General features: G+C 41.4%; 1 protein-coding gene across 1 annotated transcript in view; it reads right to left on the bottom strand.

Annotated features, from left to right (window-relative positions):
• The window catches only part of LOC134405170 (broad substrate specificity ATP-binding cassette transporter ABCG2-like), a 33786-nt gene extending 15788 nt beyond the window's left edge, over nt 1–17998 (bottom strand). Inside the window, exons 1-5 of the mRNA XM_063136373.1 lie at nt 17968–17998; nt 7943–8160; nt 5518–5577; nt 2899–3013; nt 2445–2597 (exon numbers count right to left, since the gene is read on the bottom strand). Of these exons, the coding sequence (XP_062992443.1) occupies nt 2445–2597; nt 2899–3013; nt 5518–5577; nt 7943–8139 (525 nt within the window). The 5' untranslated portion in view covers nt 8140–8160; nt 17968–17998. The remainder of the gene's footprint in view (nt 1–2444; nt 2598–2898; nt 3014–5517; nt 5578–7942; nt 8161–17967) is intronic.
• Nucleotides 17999–24491: the final 6493 nt, after the last annotated feature.

Below are 24491 nucleotides of genomic sequence, written 5' to 3' on the forward strand. Positions count from 1 at the left end.
CACAGTTCAGTGTGTTGTCCGAACTCTGAACAGTGGTTGATGTTAACTATGGCTTGCTTAAACAAGCCACCTTCACAATCGATGGTTTGAAGATGGCTTGTTTCAAACAAACCATAGTTAAGTTTAACCATAGTTTGTTGGGTTCAGATAACAAACTGCAATTACTCCAGAAGTTGGGAACCTCTAAACTCTTCCTTTTGGCTTCGCTGGAAAAGAGAAGTGCAAAACCAGGGCTCACTGCAGCTCATTCTTGTCACACTAAACTATGCAGTCACTTGTACTGACTTTATATTCTGAGTACACATTATTATTATTATTATTTATTATTTATTTATATAGCACCATCAATGTACATGGTGCTGTACAGAGTAAAACAGTAAATAGCAAGACTCTGCCGCATAGGCTTACAATCTAATAAAATCATAGTAAAACAATAAGGAGGGGAAGAGGGAAACTGAATCATAAGTTACTACCTGTTCCTCTCTATTCTGCTCTATTTTATTTTCTGATACAAACAGTAACTAGCTTAAGCAGTAAATGCTTCACTCCCATGTCCCCCCCCCCATCTACAACATTTGTGTCCTAACCCAGGGTGGGAAACCTGTTTTAAACTCTTATAGCAAATTTAGAGCATCAGGTGCCAGTAAGCTTATTTAGCTGTTTTGTTTTTTAATCAGCCCAAACCAAAGAATTCACAGTGCCAAGAGGGGGAAGTTCAAAATACAGGCCATAGAATCATAGTAGAGTTGGAAGAGGACTCTAAGGCATCGAGTCCAACCCCCTACTCAATACAGGGATCCACCTTAAAGCATACCTGACAGGTGGTTGTCCAGCTGCCTCTTGAAGGCCTCTAGTGTGGGAGAGCCCACCACCAACCTAGGTCATTGGTTCCATTGCCGTACTGCTCTAACAGTCAGGACTTTTTTCCTGATGTCCAGCCAAATCTAGCTTCCTATAACTTCAGCCCATTATTTCGTGTCCTGCACTCTGGGATGATCAAGAAGAGATCCTGGCCCTCCTCTTTGTGACAACCTTTCAAGTATTTGAAGAGTGATATCATGTCTCCCCTCAATCTTCTCTTCTCCAGGCTAAACCTGCCCAGTTCTTTCAGTCTCTCTTCATAGGGCTTTGTTCCCAGAACCCTGATCATCCTCGTTGCCCTCCTCTGAACACGCTCCAGTTTGTCTGCATCCTTCTTGAAGTGTGGTGCCCAGAACTGGACACAGTACTCCAGATGAGGCTTAACCAGGGCCGAATAGAGGGGAACCAATACTTGGCCACCGCAAAACAATGGGCTTGTTTGCACAAAACAACATTCTACCACTGGGTGCAGAGTGTGCGGGGCATGTGCAGCAGCCATTGTTAATATGCAACCCTGGCTTGGGGGTAGATGTGTCATGTGAATTTGGCGAGCGTGAGTTATGCAAGGGTTAAATAACAACCTAAACCAGGCTGTGGCATATGCAAGGGTTGTTTAATCCTAGTATTATCCATACTCGGTGGGTTCATATGACACAACAGCACCCAAGGGGGGATTCACTGCAGCTTGTTGTGGGTTAAAGAATGACATGTCGCCTAAGTGGACCAAAACAAAACAAAAATAGAAGAATGGGCACAAGGGGATGATCACAATCACATACCCTTGAACTAAAGGTCACTCAATGAAAGCATATTTCAATCGACATTTCAGCCCAAAGCAGACACACTGGCTCAGTTCAGACAACACATTTCTCAATGGTGGTTTTAGAACCCCATGGTGGAGTTGTTACACCACCATTGAGAATTGTGTTGTCTGGAGGGTAAACGCCACCCCACAGTGGAGTTTTTTTGGAAAAAATACTCCACCCTGAGTATCCACACTGTGCAGAGGAGAGTTCCTGCACAACTGTTGTGTTCCGGGTTGTCTGGAGGGCTCTGTGGAGTTTCTTGCTGCATTGAGTGGAGTTTCCCCACTGGCTACAGACTCCCCTGGCTAGAGCGGCCAAAGGAAGAAGTGCCACTCTAGGAGAGCTGTCGGGATTGTTTTTTCGCAGCAATGGCTGATGGGATAGCATTGGGAGGACTGGGGGAGGAGAGAGGGCGGAGGAACTGTCAATCAAACGCTGTGTTGAGTTTTACTCTACTCCACGGGAGCTCACAGTCACACAACAGTGGAGTTTGAACATGTTGTATGGTGAGTACCTTCTAAAAACTCTACCATTGAGGGGAGTTTTCGCACTGCGTAGAGAAAAGTGTTGTGTGAACCAAGCCTCTGTCTATTGGATCTTGATTCTTAAGGCATTAATATTCTTCAACTATTCAATCAAGATGAAATGTTCTCCATCATGAACCAAACGCTTATTAGCAGCCTCTGAGACCCTGCTTCAAGTCCCACCACCATCAGATTAAAATCTGACACTTCCACTTTAAAAGCAGAAATACAACGCTACATAATGAGCCGTTACCTTTGAATCTGCCACTTTTGTCAAGCCCAGCTCATTAAGGATCTGGTTAATCCTTTCCTCCTTTTCTCGCTGTCTCACAGTCCTTGGTAGTCGGAGGGCAGCTGAGAATTGGAAGTTCTCTCTCACGGTCAAGGTCCCCATCACCACATCATCCTGAACAACCCAAAGAAAACATTTTAGGGCACAATCCTTATTACCTCTGTGCCCGATGCTCATAAGCCGCAAGTCTACTTCCAGGCACATGTGTCAAACCAGCAGCTCCTGTACATGTACTCTTTGCTCTATGCTTTGCCATGCCAAGAACAATGCACAGGGCTGTCCATTCTGAACATGCACACGCAGACACACATATTTTGGATAAAGGACTGGACTCGGACACTTTACATTGGGCATTTCTGATTTATCACGGGTTTCTATGAATGCTCAAATAATAAAATCGGAGACAATTAATTACCTGTACTACATATCCAGAGATGCATTTAAAATTGGCGGGCTGAGGAGCTCCATTGATGAGAACATCTCCGCTCAAACCATGAGGATCTTTCCTTGCAGCTAAAACATCCAGTAGTCTAAAAGAAAAGTCAGGGCTCCATCACACAAGGCTTTTTGTTTTGTTTTGCTAAACTATACCAACGGCCAAACTAGACTTGCATTGCAGGAGTGCAATTGACATGCAAGTACATTGATGGTGCTATATAAATAAATAATAATAATAAATAATAATAATAAGTTTTTTCTTATGTAAGGAGCAAGGCATAGGTTTCAAGAAAAGCAGACCACATAGCCATGTATTTATCCACTGGCAAGATGTAACACCCATTCAAATGTTGATAAGGAGAGGAAGTTTAACTATTTAACTGCTACTGCTGAGGCCTTCAGAGGGAGAGTAAGCAACAGCCCTTCTTCCACTGTGCCCATTACTTGCTGAATTTTGCAACTAAGAATTAATTCCTGAATGTGCTTTTTCCTCCTCCCTCCCCATCCCCTTTCCTTTTGTGTCATGTTTTTTGACATTGTAGGTTTGCACACGGAGACTCATTTCTTATCTTTGCAAGTTACGTTGGGGTTTTTTTTCTGGCTAAAGGGTGGGGAAAAATTGCTATAATAAACAAACTATTTCTCTCCTTCTCATGGACCTTTCAAAAATCTCCTCTTCAAATCTGATCTTCGCATTTCAAGGGACGCTTCCATAACTCCAATGGAGGCTTCCCTTGAAATGCAAATAGCAGCTTCAGAGAGGCTATTTTCGTCAGGCATAGAAGTCTCCATGTACGCACCCTGCATAGACCCAAGGCTGTTCATGCTTTCCCGTGGGTACTATTTATACAACAAAAACTGTGTGCATTAATTGCATTCATACTGTTAGCACCACATCTAGTTTGGCCCCAGGTTTTCTAAACTGGTACAACTATGGAAAAATAGACACACTTGTACAAATTCCACCATGACTATGATAGCAACTGTGCTTGGACAGAGTGTGGAACCCATAAATCAAAGGTAGACCTGGATTCATCCAGCATGGAACAGAGCCACCATGTGATGCACACTGTACAACAAATGTCAGACACTAGAGGGCTCAAGCTGCGAACCAGGCACTAACTTCTTGTTCATTGCACTACCAAGACCGCTGGTCAAAGGGGGGATTTGCAGGTCCTTTAAGCCAGAAAGCGGAAATCTTTGGGCAGAACAGTTCTAGACTGTGAATCATGCAACCAGAAAGGACCTAGGCTATCTTTTCCTCTTTAATAAACTCAGCTGTTCTTCCATCTGGACAGTAAGGGCACAATCCTATACATGTTTAGACACAAAAAAAAGTCCTACAACTCCCAGCATTCCCCAGCCAGCCATGCAGGACATCTTTCTGTCTAAACATGCATAGGATTGCACCTTTAGTCACTTAGGAAAATTACCTGAATACTGCTGGGTGCCAAATTGGGCCAAACTACACATTACATTAATGCATGCTTGCTTTTGAAATGCAAAATACCAGCTCTGTGTGTGCGGGGTGGGTGGGTGGGAGCAATCAGGATTGGGACCACATCATCTGTGGGGAGGGGAATTTAACCCCTTTTTGCTCTGCCACGTTCTCCTGGAAGATGTTATTTATATATGAAATGACTTTAACACAAGATGTATTTATCTTCTGGATGACTTAAAAAAATATGGAGAATATAGTTATCAATGGCCCCATTCAGAAGACACCTTAAAAAACCATGGTTAAAGCTGTGGTTTAAGGTGTCTTCTGAACACGGCGTGGCTACCAGTCACGGGGCATGAATACACCTAAGGGTGTAGACGGAGGGAGGGGTGAGGATTGCAGAAGTACCTCGTTCCATGATCCTCCCCCAGCGTCCAAACGGTAGCGCGACATCCCAGAAGGAAAGAGGGATGTCGCGGCCACCATTTTTTCCTTTTCTTCAGAAGCCCCACGCATGGCGGAAGATAAGTTTTTTTAAAAAAACACGTGCCCAAGCACCCCCACCCCCACCCGCCATCCCTGGGATGGCGAAATTGCTGCCCCCCCTATGGGCACGGAGCCACCCTGCGCGGCTCTGTGCCCATTTTAGGCCCCGGGAGTGTGCGGCACACCAGCTGCGGTCCTCAGGATGGTCCCGGGTCCACAGAGATAATCAGGATAATTGGGCAACCAGTTATCCCAGGAAAATGGAGGGCTTGTCTCTGCCTGCCCCTGGGATCCCATGTGCATCAATTTGGACGCACAGGGATGATCCAGGGATGAAAAAATCCATGGTGTAGACATGCCCAGTGTCAACAACACTGGGTTAGATGGCCCCATGGCCTGATTCAGTCTGTGTAAGCTCCCTATGTACAGTTTGCAGAAGGATGTGAGATTTACCAGCCAATCCCACAGCAGAACAGAGCTGGGGACATGACCACAGAATTATACCAGAATTGTAGGAACAGCAGAATGGTTTAGGATTGGATGATCACCACCCTGGGTGTTAAATACAAGAAACCCAGCTTTTTGACCTGGAGCAAATTCTTTGAGTTAAGGACATGAATTAATGTCAGGTTAAAGTTAACCACTTTCATTCATTGACAAAAGACTTACGAAGATTTTCCACCACCAGTTGGCCCCAGAATGGCATTCAGTCCTGGTCTCATTATCCCGCTGCAAAATAAAACCAGCAAGTTTCTTATGAAATGTTTCATCATTGGTACATTATGTCCCTCAATAAAAGTAATTATTTTGCAGGTTGATGTAAGGCTGAAGGTCTTAGAAAGCTGCAGAACCATCTCAGCAGGCCCCATACAACCAGTAATGCTGGGCAAGCTATCTTTCAGGGAAGCTGGTCCACCATTACTGAACATCTTGTTGAGGAGTCCCTAATAATTTTTCAAAGAACCACAGTGTTTGTAGAAGAGTCTTACTGGGTCAGTTCAAAGATCCATGTAGTCCAGCATCTGGGTTCTCACTGTGACCAACTAGATGCCTCTAGGAAACACACAGGTAGAGCTTGAAGGCAATACACCCCCATCCCATTATCGCTCCCTAGAACTGGTACGGTATACTCATACTGCCTCTGAACCTGGGATGGCAGTGGCTCACTGGGAGAGCACATGCTTTGCATGCAGAAGGTCCCAGGTTCAATCCCTGGCACTTCCAGGTAGGGCAGGAAACCCTGGAGAGCCTCTGCCAGTCAGTGTTGACAATACTGGTCTAGATGGACAAATGGTCTGACTCAGTAGAACGCAGCATCCTATGTTTCTAAACCGGAGGCTGTATCATGACTAGTAACCATTGATAAGCCATTAATTCAATCCCCTTGAAATCCCCATCTAAGCTATTGGCCAGCATCACCACGTCTTGTGGCAGGAAGTTCCACAAATTAATTACTTATTGTGTGAAGAAGTCCTTCCTGCGTGAAGCTTCACTGGATGACTCCAGGTTCTAGTTTCATGCGACAGGGAGAAAACCTCTCTATCCACTTTCTCCAAACCATGCATCATTTTTAAACCTCTATCATGTTGTCATTGCTCCCCCCCAACCCCAATTTCTTTCCCCCTGCAAACTAAAACACCCCAAACATTTTAGTCTTTGCTTGGGGAGATGGTGCTTCAGCCACTGATCATTTTAATTACCTTTTCCATACACAGTTTGAAAACCATTAGATTAAAGTCAGCCAATGTGGTGCTCTCCAGAAGTTGTTGGACTGCAGCTCCTATCATCCTTGAGCAGTGGTCATGGTGGCTGGGATTGATGGGAGTTATAGGTCAAAACTTCCAGAGGGCACCACCTTATAGAAGCCTGGGTTAAAGTATCTGAAAGAGCTTCAAGACCATGATGATGTGCAATCCCTTGTTATAAATATACAACCCCACATTGCCTTATAACTGTCTTCAGAAAATATACTGTGAAAAACAAAGAAAGGAGTAAGAAGGCAAATGGAAATCTGAAAAGCATTTAGTTTGGGGGAAAATGACAGCTGTGGATCCACATATGTTTCCTGACACTTTGGCATGAACCGTGTTTGATAACTCCTGCTTTCATAACACATTGTTTCAGCTTATCTAATCGCACTTTGCCGAATATTCTGCAGGGTGTCACCCTGTTACCTTTCGCACACAGAGCTATAATTCAGTTAATTATTTGCAGCCATATTACATGCTGGTGTCATATAATACTGAACTTCTAAGGCCTCACATGCCCAAACGTTGAAAGAAAATAAAACACTAAACCTGAGATCACGCAAGCATGAGACAGAGAAGCATGTTGGCCACTGGGGCTTTGCTTACGGAGTTTGGGTTTTCTTCCCCAGCACATCCAACTGCTGGAAAGACGACATGTTTTAGAACTGGGCAGTGGCTATCGGAAACCATGTCCACTTATGAAAGACGGGACATCTGCTTTCTGCAGATTCTGCTACTCACTGGGGCTCAGCCATCCTCCCCACCGCAAACCAGTTTCTGAGGCTTGGGGGATCCTTTAGAAGAGTATGGGATATTTATTATTTATTTTATTAAATTTATATACCGCCCCATTGCCAAAGCTCTCTGGGCAGTTTATGGCAGAGAGGGCTGCAGGAGATAGGAAGGATCAGCAAGAAATGGGTGTCCCACCTTGTTTAAATTAATATTTTTATTGAAATTTTGAAATAATTTTGATAAATGTAAATTTCAGTTATTATGAACTCCCAGCAATCTCCAGAAAGCATGGGTGGCTGGAGGATACGGTAGGCTTTTTTCTGACTAAATATGCATAGGACAGCAACCTAAGAGATGGGACTGTTAACCAGGAAGCCTTTGGTTCAAATCTTGTCCATGCCAAGAACTCATTCAGTGGCTTTAGATAAATGGCTGTTCACTCAGCCTCAGTCCCCTGATCTGCAACATGGGCGTAATAATACAGCGTTGTAGTGAGGATTCCTGAGAAAACATAGACGAAGCCCCGGGAACACTCTGAAGGCACTATGCAAAAGCAAAGTATTATCATAAAGGGAAGAAAATGACACACACATTAACTGAGGAATACATACTTGATATCTCTCAGAATGTCTTTGTCAACTACTTTTCGGCAGCCTATAAAGCCACTCTTCATCTTCACTCTGTAGCAGATGTTGTGAAAGGTGACCGTTGCAGCTTTCGTCGTGCCCAAAGATAATGTCTTTCCGCTCGGGCTGCCATTTGTACTGAACTCTGACACTGGGATACTGACTTGTAGGTCGTGAGTCATCTTTCTGGAGGAGTGTTACCCCTATGAACCAGGAAAATAATCAAAACAGATTATATACACTAGTGGCAAATTTCAGGCATATAGGTCACAGGGTACCCCCTCAGTAACATGTGGCACTAACAAAGCAAAAGAAGCTGAAACAACACACATGAAAGTAGCCTAGAGCAGAAGGCAATCTTGTGCCTTCCAGATGTTCTGGACTACCACACCCATAATCCCTGACCACTGGGCCATGCTGGTTGGGAATTATGAGAGTTGTAGTCCAAAACGTCTGGAGGATACCAGTTTGCCTATCCCATGCCAAATAGATATAGCTTTAAACAAGACGCAAAGTAAGTCCAGTTTTTCCCCACCTTCAGATCAGATTTGACAAACAAATCAGCAGTTTAAAAACGATCTCAGTTGTCTATCTTGTTCCTCCCCCACCCCTGCAAATATCTGGCTGCTCATCTTTTTTTAAAAAAAGCACATCATGTACATGTATTCATTGAAACAGTCACTTGTCATTCTATTTAGTTATTCATTTAAAAAAGAAATTCATTTTAAAAGAGTTGCAAAACCACCCCAGGGAAAGAGGCTTGGTGAAGGTGCAAACACTCGCCTATCCAGACAGCTCATAGTCAGCTTCTGTTGCAAAAGGAAACAAACTGATACCCTATTATCTTAATCCCAGGCATGTGTCCCTATACAGTGTGGTGGGTGCACACCTGCAACAGTTTAATGTACACACCCTAGATTTTAGCATTTTTCTCCTGAAACTAGCAGCATAACAGGTTTATGACTTAGCCAAGCTTCAGCCCACTGTCACTAGCAAACACAATGCTTGCACCCGCTTTCTGGAATATCCATTATGGTCCTTTGTACATAGAGGATCTTTTCTCAATACTGGAGATTTCAGATTGCATGTTTTGTTTGTTTTTTGTTGCCTTCATCACTCATTCTTGCTCTTCAAGCTCCCAGTAACATACACAGGGTTCCCCATGTTGTCTCCCATCCAGTCCCAACCTTTTCAGCTGAGAGCTAAAATGACATAAAAAGAAATCTCCGCACAGGACCGGCCCTACCTTTAAGCAGAGTGAAGCGACGACCTGAAGTGGTAGAATGTGAGGAACCAAATGATGACAGCCACTCAAAACCATTCTTTCTAAGCCCCCCTCCTGAATGCCATACAGCTTGTCTTGCATCCTCTAAACCAGCATGTCCTGTTGCCAGTTTTAAAATAAGACCTAATCTACACCAAGCAGGATATTCCACTATGAAAGCAGTATGAAAGTGGTAGCAGTATGAAAGTGGCAGGAGCCACACTACTGCTTTATAGAGGTATTGAAGTGCACTGACAACTGTTGGGGCCCATTGACACAGACCACATACTGCTTTCATAGCACTATATCCTGTTTGGTGTGGCTCCTGCTTTTTATATACTGATTTCATAGTGCAATATCCTGCTTGGTGTAGATTAAGCCTAAGGTTCAAATGCCAGTCTAGTTGTCTTCTTTACATAGAATTGGAGGGGGGCAATGCCATTGTAGGTACCTCACATGACATCTTTACAATTCTTTTTTTTTTATCATGAAATGTTATTTGATTTTAAAATAAAGTTTACAACATTAAAAGGAACCAAAAGGAGAACATACATAATAATAAATCAAGGTCACTCAAGAAACAAGGGGATTCGCTAATTATAATTCTTAAGCCTATAACTGATAAGCTTATGGAACACCTACAGTAAAACAGCCTAAGTAGGAGCTCGATATCTAAAAAAAGAGTAACAATAAAATTTATACAACATATAAAAGAATAACAATAAAATTTATACAACATATACAAATACTGTGTGCGAGTGTGTGATATTTCCGTATGTTTGTATTAGTCTTTAAAAAAATGTGGGCATTGTATTTGGCTGGAATTTGATCAAGAGGTTGAAAAGCTTCAACACAAGAAATAAATGGAAACCATGATGCCATAATATTTTTCTTAAATTTAGGAATCTTTGTTTGCTGCACTTGCTGAGTACATTTATACCTACTCAGTGACTCACCAATTTTATCAACCCACTGTTCTTTGCTTGCTTGCTTTGGAGATTTCAATTATATGCTATGCATGACTTTGCAGCTATATACAACTGCTTGGCATTTCTGCAAGTAGTTTCTGCAGATCAATGGTCATCTGAAGTATCTGTTCTACCCCAAAAAAAGTCTCCACCCTTACTTCAAATGGCATACAGTGGATGAGTCAAGGAGGCAAGCTTGCCAGGTGCTGGCCCAGCCCACCACATTGCATGGAGCAGGGACTAAAAATAGCCAAGGCTCAGTCAAACAACATTTCACATTCGCTGGTTGATGAGGGTTTGGCGACACTTTTTCATATCTCCATTCTGTTCTAGAAAGAATCCCCACCTAAATATGTTACATGCAATGACAAGCCAGCTGAAAATGGCTAAGATTTCCTTATGAGCACACATCCATATATACACATTCATTTTTACTACTGTAATAATACCATATTTGGGTGTAGTGTATCTGCCCCACTTATCAGTGGCCTTCCTTGACTCCAACAGTGATGGAAATAAAGGGATCCTATAGGATCTTGGTCAGGGATCCTATAGGATCTTGGTCAGCTATGATGCAGCAATGGAACAGAATAAGTCACACAAGGAGATGGTGGGTATATCCTCTGTCTGGTGCAGCTTAGCCTCTCTAATGGAGCCCATCAAATTCTCTCTGTAGATCACCAGAGAGAATATTGGTTGTTTAACCCAGAATAACCCAAAAGCCAACAGCCAAATACTGCTACTATCCTTGAACCAAAAGGAAACAAAACTGTAATCTACAATAATAAAAGAAGATATGCATCTGTCATCCGTCACTGCCATAGCTCCACGACTATCAATCCTAGACACCTGAAAACTTTGCATGCATACTAGCGGGATCCTAGGGGTTTGCACATCTGGATCATTTCGTTTTTTAAAAGCATTCATTAATTGCAATTAATGTAAATGTCTCTGTGTAGTTGAAGCCTGCAGTAAAATAGTCAGCCACTAGGGGAAGTCTCCCCAAACCAGCACCTCGCTTTCCTGTCTGTATAGTTTGAAGCCAGGGGAAAGATTTGTGGCCCGAGGGACAGTTATATTCTGACCCCTCCCTGGTGCTACACAGCAGCGCTCCCCCCACCCCACTCCTCAGGGGAAATGAGTGGACAGAATCCTCCAACATTTTCAGTCACTGGGGTCAGACTTCCCTAAACACCACGCACTGTTGCAATTGATACAGTTAAAACTAGGGAAGATTAATAGGCTGAAGGATATAGTTATATGCCTGCCTCCTCCTCCCCTCTGCTGTGGGGTGGCCCCTGCCTCAGGGAATGGAGTGAACAGACCCCCTTTTTAAGTGGCTACAGGGGTGCACCCAGCAGGAGCCTAGGGGTGCCAGGGGGTGTGGCTTCATTCAGATGAGGGATACAATATGCCCGGCTCTGACACCTCCATAGGTTAGCTTGCATCTTTCACCATATCAACATAAGGAATATTCCCATCCCTATGAAGCCATTCCCTAGTCTTGAAAATAAACAACAGTCTGAGGCAAAATTTAGCTATGTTTCCCCAAAATATAGTGCCCCACTTATTCACCTGCTCCTACTCCAACTGGATTGTTCACGTCCCCACCAAAGGGCCACCTGAGACCAATTGCCCTCTGGGAAGGATTGTAGGAGGGAGAAGGAAAGCCAGGGGAGACAACCATAACTGCTTGCTGTTTTTGTTTCCTGTCCATTGCAATTTTTGAAAAAAAATGTCACAAAGCACTTTGAGGAGTTCAGTCCCCAAATATGACATAAATCTGCAAAATAACATTTAACATATATTCTCACTAGCTCCAGTCTCCAGCACGCCCAATATCATCTTGGATTTGATCCTCCTACTTCCTCTGCTGCTGCAGCAAGAGAAGGAAGAAGAGGAGGAGGCCAACCAGAAGAAAGATGGAGAAAGAAGCTGATCAGTAGAAGGCGCAACCAAAATGGTGGAAGCTAGCTTTGTGCGAGTGCTTTTTATCCTGGGTGGTCCAGCTGGCATAACTGCTGCACATGTTCCATCCTCCAGCTATACTTAGCTGTGACCATTATGACATGGGCAGCTTCTCCACCAATCTCCCGTCTTCCTTTTCAGCAGAACCAATAACACCACACTGCAAAATGACACCATTTCAATCAAATCTTTTTGGAGCTCAGGACATCAGATCTTCCCCTGAAGATGATCTATTTTTTGAAACTTTGGAATACTTGGGAAACGGGTGAGATGAGGGAACAGGCGTAACTATGAAGGTGCATTTGAATGGTTTAAAGGTACTTTAAAAGTTAAAAATGCAAGCCAGGTGTGCAAACTCATTTCTCTACAGTTAAAATGCAAGCCAGGTGTGCAAACTCATTTCTATACCAAATAAATTTTCAACATTTAATTAGTAACAGTTAGTTATTCACTTCTATATATTTCCCCTACAGTGTAGGTGGCACAATTTCATGTATTCTTCCTGTTTTGTGGATTCTTCCCCTTTTTAAAGCCATCCAAATTGGTGGCCATCACTACATCTTCTGATAGTGAATTACATAGTTTAATGATATGCTGTGTGAAGCAGTCCTTGCTTTTAACTGTCCTGAATCTCCCATAAGTCAGCTTCATGGATTGACCCCACTGGGTTCTAGTATTATGAGAGAACTAAAAACTTTTCTTTTTCCTAAAGCTTTTAAAACTTGATGTTGTGCAGACTTTATACTGTTAGTTTTACCCTACCCTGTGCCTGCTTACCCTACCCTGTGCCTGTTTGCATTCTCTTCCCCTCCTTATTGTTTTACTATGATTTTATTAGATTGTAAGCCTATGCGGCAGAGTCTTGCTATTTACTGTTTTACTCTGTCCAGCACCATGTACATTGATGGTGCTATATAAATAATAATAATAATAATAATAATAATAATAATGGAGAAAAAATATCTCTATCCACTTTCGCCATGCCATGCATAATTCTGTAGACTTCTATTATGTTTCCCCTTACTTGCCTTTCTTCTACGCTAAGAAGTCCCAGATGTTGCACCTCTCCTATGAAGAAAGAATACTTCAGGCCCTTGATCATTTTAGTTGCCCCTTTTCCAATTCTACAATATCCTTTATTTTAGGTGCAGCACCCAGTATACAGTATTTCAAGTGTGGTCACACAATAGATTTATATGAGGGAAGTATAAATTGGAACTCGGGAATTAAATTCCAGAATTTGGGGGAAATTTAGAGTCTCTTTATAGAAGCATTTGGTAGATACAGAAAAAGGTTACCTGTGCTCTAGTGACTCACATTCATGAGCAAGATTTAGCAGTACACATTAGAACCGCTGTTTTTCAAGCATATATCCAAGCCAAGCTGAATCTTGCATGAAATAACAGGTTCACACAAACTGTTCGCCAGAGACTGAGCTTTTAAGTACGTTGCTGTTATACTCAGCAAGGATCAGTGGTTGTGTGAGCTAGCCCAGCATACACACAGTGGCGCAGTTAGGGCTGGAATCTGAGCCAAAGTCCTGGACTCCATAGCCCATGGGAGCCCCAGATGATAAACCAGAGAGTGACATCTGACGAGGAAACAAACTCTGTTTATGCCTGTTGCCATGATGTTTTGAGTTTATAATGCAAAACTGCACATGCTCAGAGTACTCTTATTTTTGATCAGTGTAGGAAAAAAAATCTTCCTTGCTGTAACATATCAGGAATGTAGAAGCAATTATAAAGCAAGGGATAGCGGTGGTGGGGAATAGAAATGTGTACTATACATGAACATCTACTCCCGACACACACACACACATACACTGCCATAAGACCATTAAGTCCAGGGTCTAAAATTAACTGAACTGCTCCATACACATCAGCAACTAGTACTCAGAGAGCACAATCCAGCAGGACAGCTGTGACTTTTCTATATGAGTCTATTAATCTGCTTAATCTATTTTCAGTTTGGTTGCAGAATTAAGATCCCAGCACAACAGAGTTTCTTTTGCTGTTTTTCCACTACATAACCTCTAGGTGGCACTGTGGTGTAGCAGAATAGTACAAGTGAAAAAACTTTTTCTTTCGTTTTAGCAAATAATACTGCATTTTTTAAAAAAAACTGCCTTAAAAAAACTCGCAGACTGGGCTGTTTAAAAATAGAAGCCAAACTAGAGGGCCATGGTGTCATCTAAAGAACCCATAAAACAGAGTGAATAGGGAATTAGAAGTACACAATAAATGCCTTGTGTAGAAAAGATTGAAGTTCCATTGGAATCCTTGAGACAAGTTAGTTAAGAATTTTGCATTTTGATGACTCATGTTTGCTGGATAGTGCCCCATTGAGAAAATGTGCTGTACCTTGTTCTTTATTTGTTTATTTATTATATAAGTCTTCAAGAAATCTAAGTGGTCTACGTGAAATAAGATGAAATATGGATCCTACTTGCAGTTTTGTTATCTAAAAGAGATAAGAAATTGGGAAGGAGATTGTGACATAAAGTGGCATGGAAATAGGGAAGATGATAAGGCAGGAAATGGCCAAGTAAAGACAGAAGCCATAATCTGTTGTGTAAATAAGGGGACAGATGGGGATGCCTGTCTGTTGAGAGCAAGGACATTCCACAGAGACTGAGTAGGGTACAAGAAAGGCCAGAGACAGGTGACAGAAAAAGAAATCAGAGTGTGAGTGAGATAATGAGGGCAACAGAATATGCCTATTAAATAAATGGTGTTGGTGTGAGGCTTGTGTGTGCGGGAACAAAAATATTTGGGGAAACATCACTCTCGCTCTTGGTAAAGAAAAATGGGAAATGAAAGGAAGTGTGCCAGAAAATATTTTGCTGTCCTTGCTGAGACCTTTAATGTATTCTATATGCAAATCTACATGCTTCTCTTGCATCAAAAGAACAGGGTGAAATGTGTGTGTGAATGGTGGAGGCAGATGGGCAGGAGGTTAAAATAGGAGAGGCGGTAGGGCTATATGACATAAAATATGACAGACAGACATATATGATGGACATATACAGCTCAGTGTGGATTGACTGCTTTAATTTGTTTTTATTCTAAAAATGCAATCCCAATTTAAAGTTTGAAGAAAGCTGCAGAGATGACTACACTGAGTGTGTCCATTCGAGAGACAGGCAACAAAAGACTGCCAGTTTTTCTAATGTCTGGCACCTTTTTACTGATTTTATGAGGGCTAGATACAACTTTGGAATTGACAGATATAAAAGAGTTTGCTTGTTATAATCCAATTAGGATGTGGGTTTTTTCTGTTTTTTGATAAACTGTATAATCGCTCTGCTTTTTCACTTGCCTAACAACATACTAGCTACCTGTTCGGAATGATATTCTGTGGGAACGGTAGGTTATATAAACACTTGGTTTTTCTTTGTATGAATGGTATATTGTTTAGAGCAATATTATTATTATTATTATTATTATTATTATTATTATTACACACACACTTAATCCAGCCAGCATTCACCACACAAATCTGTGCTCATCTATTTAAAAGTAAGTATCATTGAATTCAGTGGGACTTACTTCCAGTTAAGTGTGTACAGGATTGCAGCCCAATACCTTCCTGAACAGAAAGCTGTTAGCCAACTTTCTAAATGAACTCATTGCGCTTTTTTGAGCACAGAATTGCACAGAATGGATGCCATCACAGAAAAGGCCAGGAATCTCAGAGCCCAGGTTGAACACACAGGAGTTGGTGCTACATTGATATCCTGAGTACAAACTGCTGAGGGAAGTAGCCTGAAAAACTAAGGGTCACATCTTTCATTGTGTAATATAAAATAAGACAGACAGTAGGCAGAACGTTGTTCAAGATCTACTATTAGATGTCCAAGTGACCTGCAGTGGATTGGCAAGAGTTACTGGCTCCCACTGTTTTTACAATACTGTTTTTACAATACTGAAAAACTGCTGAAATTCTGCTGAGGAAAGCTTGCAGGAAAACAGGAGTAATCTTTTTGTGCAAGTTCCAGATTTGGTGGTACTGAAAACAAACTCCTGGGCTGAGCCTATGCTCAGAGGCACCCTTGTTCTGGAATTTTATGTCCGCCTTCTTAAGCCGCTATTCTTCCCTGGCTCCCGCTGGTGGGACCTCAAGGTTCTAGTGGAAAACAAAGTAGATCCCACAAGCCTAAATTCTGCCTACCTGACAAAAGTATCTGGAAGGATTAAAAAGCCCATTGTACATCTATTTTGAGTAGCACATGACACTTGTCCCTTTAAAATATTCATGAGCAACGGGCAGGACGGAGAACATCTCTGTTCTTGTGCATTATTTTAAATAGACCAACAGTGAGTTTCCTAACTGGTAAACTACATGTGCATTTTGTATTCTGGTATCTGTACTCGAGTTCTAAACGTAAGATAAAATGCAATCCTAAATGGAGTTTTCGCACGTGATCTAAGAATGCCTTTTAGGCTACCACCCCATGGACACTTTCCTGTGAGTAAACCCCACCAAACACAATGGGAGTTACCTGTGAGTCAATATGCACAGGATTTAAAAAAAAACAAATGATGCGCTGATCCATAACAAAAATCCAAAATCCAGAGATGGACAATACCGTAATTAGGGCCAACCAAACTGCAAACGTTTATGTTATTAGTTATGCATATATCATTTGTGAATGATGCTGATGCGGGACTGGAATTGGAAAAAGGGAAATTCCACTTTTAGTTAGAATCCAATTCAATTTAGTTTTCAGATTCGGTATATAATCAAGTCATTGAAATTCTTACGTTTGAATTGCTGACACTAAAAAAAAAAATACTTAGGCAAAAGTTACAGATATAGAAAAGGGAACTCAAGATGGGGGGAGGGGTGTTTTTAAATGCTGCCAGAACTATTTGAGCCACACACAAAAATGAACATTTTTAAACTACCCTGGAACAAAAAAAAATCCCATATACATACATACATACATAACTTAACTCTCGGTCAGCTCCCAGAGAATGTTAATGAATCCCTGCTGATTTTAAAGTAATCAGCATCAGTCTCTTAAAAATAAATGCTTCCCAGTTCTTACCATGCTAAAATGTCAACCTTTCAAGAGTTTAAGCTTGTATTGGACAGTTAAGTTGGTATCAGTAATGGGCAGGCTTAGATCATCAAAGCTTTACTTTTATCTCTGCCTGTTTCCCCCCAATTACGCCTTTTCTGTAGTGGCATCTGTTCAGTGCAATTCTGTGCTCAAAGAGGCACAATGACTTTGGAAAGTTGGCTAACAGCTTTCCATTCAGGAAAGCATTTGGCTGACTGTGGCGGCAATCCTATACACGCTTATCTGGAAGTACACCCAGTTATATATTTCTATAATTTTAAATAATTCTTTTGTGTCCTTCCCAGATGAGCCATTGATATAGAGGCTGGCTGCACTAATCTTCAGTTAGTGTAATATGAACATTCCCCTTTTAGGCAGGATCTATATTACTGCTTTAAAACGGTTTATAACAGTAGCGACAGCTGTTGGGGCCCAAGACACACTCCATATACAGTTTTCAAACCGTTTTCAAAGGGTTATACCCTGCTTGGTGAAGATCTGGTTAGAACAGCACGTGTATGCAAAGATCCCACAGACCACAGCCCCACAAGTTGTCGCCTTGCTATCAGCACGAAACAGCCGTGAAACCTACAAGTTCTGTTACCCAGTGCGTAACTATAGTTCTTCGTTATGCTTCACCAATTTCCTTTTCAATCATGCAAGGAACCAAGCTGGGAAGCTTGGACAAAAAAAATCCTAAGTAGAGATGAAGAAAGTTCTCAGATGTCCAGTTTGGACTTACCTTTGGTGAGCTTAATAAAAGGAGGCAGCAGTAGAATAGAATAATATGCTGGCAGCAAAACTGATGCCTCTTTGAAGAGGATCTGAATGGTGGAGCTTCGAGTTTGTCCTTGTGTACAGCTTGCAAGAAGGGAAAGTCTTCTCCTGACTGGGGCATCCAAGGGACCACTTTCTGAAGCATAAAAAGGAGGCTAATCCACAGAGAAGACAGCTAGTTCCTTGCTTCCCCCTTGCAGGGCCTTGTAAAGCAGACAGCTCATTCCCTCCCCTTTCCAGCTGCAATTAAGGGAGGGGTGAAAGGTCTCCTTTAGGGAGGGGCAAGCACAGAAGCACACTTTCTCTTGGCTTTTATTTGCATTGCTGACAAAGCCACAGGAACAGCCCAATGTGCCTGCGGAAATTCATCCACATTCCACCATACACCCAGCTCCCTAATGTCCCCAAACATGTGGGGTAAAGGGTAGACAGTTTGCTTAGGCCTGGTCTGGGCTGCAAGCTTATAACCATGTTGGGTCAAACTTAAGGTGAAAATATAGATCAAGGTTGATGCAGCTTGACAACTAATGCAGCAAGGGAGAATGAAGATGCATATACTAGCTCTGTTCTCCGCTGTCACCGTTCCCATTGCCTTCTATGAGTTAGATGCAAACCTTGGCAGCAGAGAACCATAGAGTGACCAGATGCAAGAGAGGTCAGGGCTCCTGCAGCTTGAACTGTTGTGATGAAGAGGGAATTTCAGCAGGTGCTACATACATACAAATGATGCCTGCTGAAATTCCCTTTTCAATACAACTTTTATTTATTTATTTATTTAAAACATTTGTATCCCGCCCCATATCATTAAGATCTCAGGGCGGCGTACAGATAAAAGCATACAGTATAAAACAGTAAATATGCACAGTTAAAAACAAATTAAATCATGAACCACGTTAAAACAATATGTAATTTAAAAGCAGTAAAAACAGTTAAAACAATGTGCCATCTTAGTGAATTCAACCATTAAAGGCTTTGTTAAAAAGCCATGTTTTCACTTGCCGCCGGAATAAAATCAGTGTTGGTCCCAGTCGGGCCTCCAAGGGGAGGGCATTCCACAGTCGGGGTGCCACAACAGAGAAAGCCCTCTCCCTTGTCCCATCATAGTGAATGTGTTGTGCTGGTGGGATGCAGAGAAGGGCTTCTCCAACAGATCTAAGGTCTTGGGCAGGCATATATAAGGAGAGGCACTCCCTCAAGTATCGAGGTCCCAAGCCATTGAGGGCTTTAAATTTCTAAAGATACCGGAGCCCTGTCCTCCTTTCCATAGGGTCACCCTAATTGACCCCCCTCTCTCAGAAGACTTGGTTACCTGTAGTGAATGGTACACTCCTCTCATTCTCCTTTCCCAGGTTTTGCGGGGTTCGTCACTTTTCAAGAATCTGCAAAACTTGTTTGACCAGAGACAAGAATGAGGCGAAATAAATGAGTGGATCCACCATGGGAAAAACTATTTTCTATGATAGCACTTTCAGTTCTTAAAAAAGCTAGTCTGTCTGTCTCCAGCCTGAAATATCCTTTAGTACACTTTAGGCTGTAGTTCTGTACTCCGCTTACTTGGACGTAAGCTACAATTTACTCAGTGGGACTTACTTCTGAGTGATGTATACAATCAGACTGTTAGTCAACCTAGTCACAATCAAGGTGATCAAATCAATTCACATGAGTTCAGCTTGCAGTAAACGATTATACTGAGTTTAATGTATATTTGCAGGTTTAAGTACAGCTCGGAGTGTCAGTAGTTATTCCAGCTTAATTTGCATGAATGGCCTTACATAAGACAAGTGAGGAGATGCCCTTTCCCCTGTTATAAAACAAGCTATATATTTTTCTTCTAAGAAAGAGTGACAGCCACTTATATAACTATAAAAATGCTTTCAGCTATATCATAAAAAGTGATTATGCCCATTGTTACATAGAAGTATTTGACCTCTTAGATCAGCACTCATGATGATTTGTAAATTATGATACATCATTTTCATCTTCCAAGGTGAGATTTAAATACAGAAATTATTTGGAGCTCTGCCCAATTAGCCTTGTATGAAATACACTAGTGTGGTGTAGTGGCTAGAGTGTTGGTCTGGGAGTTGGGAGATCCAGGTTCTAATCCCCACTTGGCTATGGAAGCTCTCTGGGTGACTGTGGGCCAGTCACAGACTCTCAGTCCTACCTACCTTGCAGGGTTGTTGTAAGGATAAAAATGGAGAGGAGGATTCTGTATGCCGCTTCGGGTTCCTTAGAGGAAAAAAGGCGGGATATCAATGTAATAAATAAAAAAAATATTTATTCAAAGGTTTACTTAAGAGTAGAAGCTTCTGAATGGCTTCCATTTCAAGGATGCTGAAACAACCTGAAAGCAGTTTTTTCTTGGTCTGATTCATTTTTGATTATTGAGCCCTTCTAAGAGGTTGTTGACCTGACTCCCTTAGAGAGCAAAATCCTATGGTACCTAAGCAGTGTTGTGGGGGAGGGAGGGGGCATAAGATATTTAAGATTCACAGATCCAAGGTCAGAGTCCTCTCCGGGAATCCACATTCTGCTCCTTCGCAGTTTGCCTGGAAAATCCGTGCCATCTGCCTCTCCAAAGTTGGGACCTCAATCTCGGAGAAGGGTTAAAGGGGGCGTTCTGGTAGGCAAGGAAGGAAGGGGACTGGAGAGGTCAGGATATGAGCCATCCCAAAAGATGCAGAATGGGAGGAGCAGCGGAAGCAACAATAGGCTTTATTTAAGGGGTATTGTAAAAACCTCTCCTTTTTGATCCAGGGAACACACACACACACACACACACACACACACACACACAGAGGGCATCTGACTTTTTTAAAAAAAGCAATCCTAGAAGTAACCATTTAAAAACAATTAATAAATAAAGAAAAGCCAAGCAAGTTAAAATGCCCAGCCGATATTCTTGAAAACAACAGAGCCTCATACTTGAAAGGCAAGGAGCCCAAGGGGGCCTTCTAAAGCACTCTGTAATTTAGGTGCCACTTCTGAAAAGGCCCTAACTTGAGTGTCTACCTGGTTGTGCTTTTTATACTGTATTGTATTTGTGTTTTTAGACTGTTGGTTGTTTTATTATGGTTTTAATTTTTGTGAACTGCCCAGAGAGCTTCGGCTATTGGGCGGTATAAAAATGTAATAAATAAATAAATACTTGCTTCACATCTGATGGCTTTGGAACTGCAGAGCTGGGCCCTCAGATGTTGATCCAAATATGTGGAGAACTTCACATTAATTGTGAAATGCCCAGATAACTTCAGCTATTGGATGTTATAGAAATGAAATGAAAAAATAAACCAATAAACATGACAAATGTTTGTGCAGTGCCATCCATGGAGAGAAAACAAATCAATATTAAGACCAGCCGTGGTTTATTTTGTACTTTGTTTCTTTTAAAAATGTACTTTTAATGTGTTTTTATTCTGTTTTTATCCTATTTTATTTTGTCCACTGCTCTGAAATTCTGAATGGGGAGCGGTATAGAAATATTGTAAATAAATAACTTGTAAATAAAATAGGCATTGTACCAATTAAATAGACATAGTTGGAGAGCATACAATCACTGCAGAAGTCCAGAGTTTTTAATCTTCTTCCTAAATTTAGCTGCTGCCTATCTGGGATTCAAAATTTCTAATTGCCATTATAACCACTAGATGGAGGCATTTCTTGTTTTATCATTTCTCTTTCAAGCAGTCTGCATTGTATTGTAAATATGGCAGACTCTTCCAAGTGAGGCTTCCTTTGTGCAATTGCTCAACTGCATTCCCTGACTTTTATAAGGGTCCAGACAATTTTGTCTGATACCGTATTTCTTCAATTCTAAGACGCCATCAATTCTAAGACGCACACTAATTTCAGTACCACCAACAGAAAAAAAGCTTTGAATCTAAGAAATAATAAATAGGGTGACCATATTTTGGAAACCAAAAAGGAGGACAACATGGTCGTCCCCAAGGGGGCGTGTCCAGTACCAAGGGGGCGTGTCCACCCGAACATAGCCTTGGTCACATGTCTGATTTTACAGCACACATTTAAGACAAATCTGTTCTACATAACATCTTAATGTTAAAATCACTGAAATAAAGAACAAGTGAGAGATTCAATGTATCTGAAATTAACTTCACTCACTCCTACTTTTGTAGGTTTCGCTGTACTTTGAAGCTTTTGCTATACTCTGTGTGTTACATTCTCCCCTTCCCTCAAATATCTTTTCTGACTGTATCTTCACTCATTGCAAGCTGCTGTTGTTGTTAACAGGGTTTGCTACTGGCACCAGATCTGTTTCAAATTTGGTATGGCTAAAGCTCTACCTAAACGCTATCATGGTGCCAACTTTCAGCTCTTTATCTTTAAAAATGACAGTTTAAAAAATAATAATTTTAAAATCTCATTTTTTAAAAAAAATCCTAAAAAATCAATGGATTAACGGATCTGTTTCAAATTTGGTGTGGCTAAAGCTCTACCTAAATCCTATCATGGTACAAAGTTTCATCTCTTTATCTTTAAAAATGACAATTTTAAAAATAATAATTTTAAAACCTCATTTTTAAAAAAAATCCTAAAAAATCAATGAATGAACGGATCTGTTTCAAATTTGGTATGACTAAAGCCCTTCCTAAGAGCTACCATTGTGCCAAGTTTCATGCCTTTATCTTAAAAAATGACGGAGTTATAAGCATTTTTGTTAATTCCCATTAGAGCTGCTCTTTGAAAAATCCCCTCCCCCTCCCGGATTTGCCATCAATAACCCAGACAAATCCGGGCAAATCCGATCATATGGTCACCCGCACCCGCGATTCTAAGACGCACCCCGTTTTTAGAGACGTTTATATGGGGGGGGGGGGAAGTGTGTCTTAGAATCGAAGAAATACAGTATTTGTATCTCGCCCATGTTTCCCCATTGCTCCTTCCAGTTTTTTATTACTCGAAAAAACAGTTCGAGAAGAAAAGACAGAATAGGTGCAGCGGTCCTTTTGAGTGCAAGCACTAAGAACCCTCTATGTTTGGAAGTACCCTACGGTTACAGGATGGTTTGATTTCTTTCTTTCCCAATTGATTTAGCACTAAGTATTAGGCCAGTTTTAGGCTGCAGATGCCAGGGGATGGAAAGTGGCAGAAAGGTTACTTTTACTCTCCCCTGTGCCTGTTTGGGTCATTCCCGTCCCTTTCTTATTGTTTTATTATGATTTTATTAGAATGTAAGCCTATGCGGCAGGGTCTTACTATTATATTGTTTTACTATGTACAGTAGGGTGACCATATGAAAAGGAGGTCAGGGCTCCTGTATCTTTAACAGTTGCATAGGAAAGGGATTTTCAACAGGTATCATTTGTATATATGGAGAACCTGGTGAAATTCCCTCTTCATCACAACAGTTAAAGGTGCAGGAGCCATACTAGAGTGACCAGATTTAAAGGAGGGCAGGGCAGCTGCAGCTTTAACTGATGTGATGAAGAGGAAATTTCACCAGGTTCTCCATATATACAAATGACACCTGCTGAAATTCCCTTTTCTATGCAACTGTTAAAGATACAGGAACCCTGTCCTCCTTTTCATATGGTCAGCCTAATATACAGCACTATATACACTGATGGTGCTATATAAATAATAATAACAACAACAACAACAACAAAAAATAACCTGCCCTGCACCCATCTGCTGACCTCAGGAGCAGTAGAGGGTGCTTGTCCTATTACCGGAGTTGAAGAAAGTTTCTGTTGTCTATGCAATTGCATTCTGTATGTGGAATGGGGGCAGCGCCATTTTGTCCTTAATTCAGATGGCAAAATGTGTTAGGCCGGCTCTGCTAAGCACACTTACGAGAAAGTGCATCCCATTGAATTAAAGGACCCGTATGAGAGCCATTTCCTTACAAAGGCTCAATCACATATGTGAAATGGTTAGGCCAGCAAGTATAAGGCACAAATGAAATGCATGTTGACCATATAAGGCTTAAAGGCGAAATACTTGGGGCTGATTGGGTCACAGCAACAAGAAAAGACAAGCTCTTTATTATCACTTACATCAAAGTCTAGGTATGATTTTAGGATGATTTTATTTTCTCAGTATTTTAACACCTAATTTAACTTAAATTTAAACTTTGTTGTTTTAATCTCATATTTTAACCTACATTAATTTTTGCTGTGTGGTTTTATTCTGGTTGTGCTTTTTATATTGTATTTTGTATTTGTGTTTTACATTTGTTGGTTGTTTTTATGCTCTTCGTGGTTTTAATTTTTGTGAACCGCTCAGAAAGCTTTGGCTACTGGGCGGTATAAAAATGCAATAAATAAAAAATAAATAAATAAAATATTCTATGTTTTTAATTCAGTTTTATGTATTTTATACTTATGGTTGTACCCCGCCTCGATCCAAATGGAGAGGCGGGTAAGAAACAACATTATTATTATTATTATTATTATTCGCATCTATTCAATAGGCTCCAACGCAGGGGACCATGATGTACATGAGACCTTATGACCCATGCATGTC

This window comes from Elgaria multicarinata, chromosome 10, assembly GCF_023053635.1.
Source record: "Elgaria multicarinata webbii isolate HBS135686 ecotype San Diego chromosome 10, rElgMul1.1.pri, whole genome shotgun sequence".
In the NCBI taxonomy this organism is placed as follows: domain Eukaryota; kingdom Metazoa; phylum Chordata; class Lepidosauria; order Squamata; family Anguidae; genus Elgaria; species Elgaria multicarinata.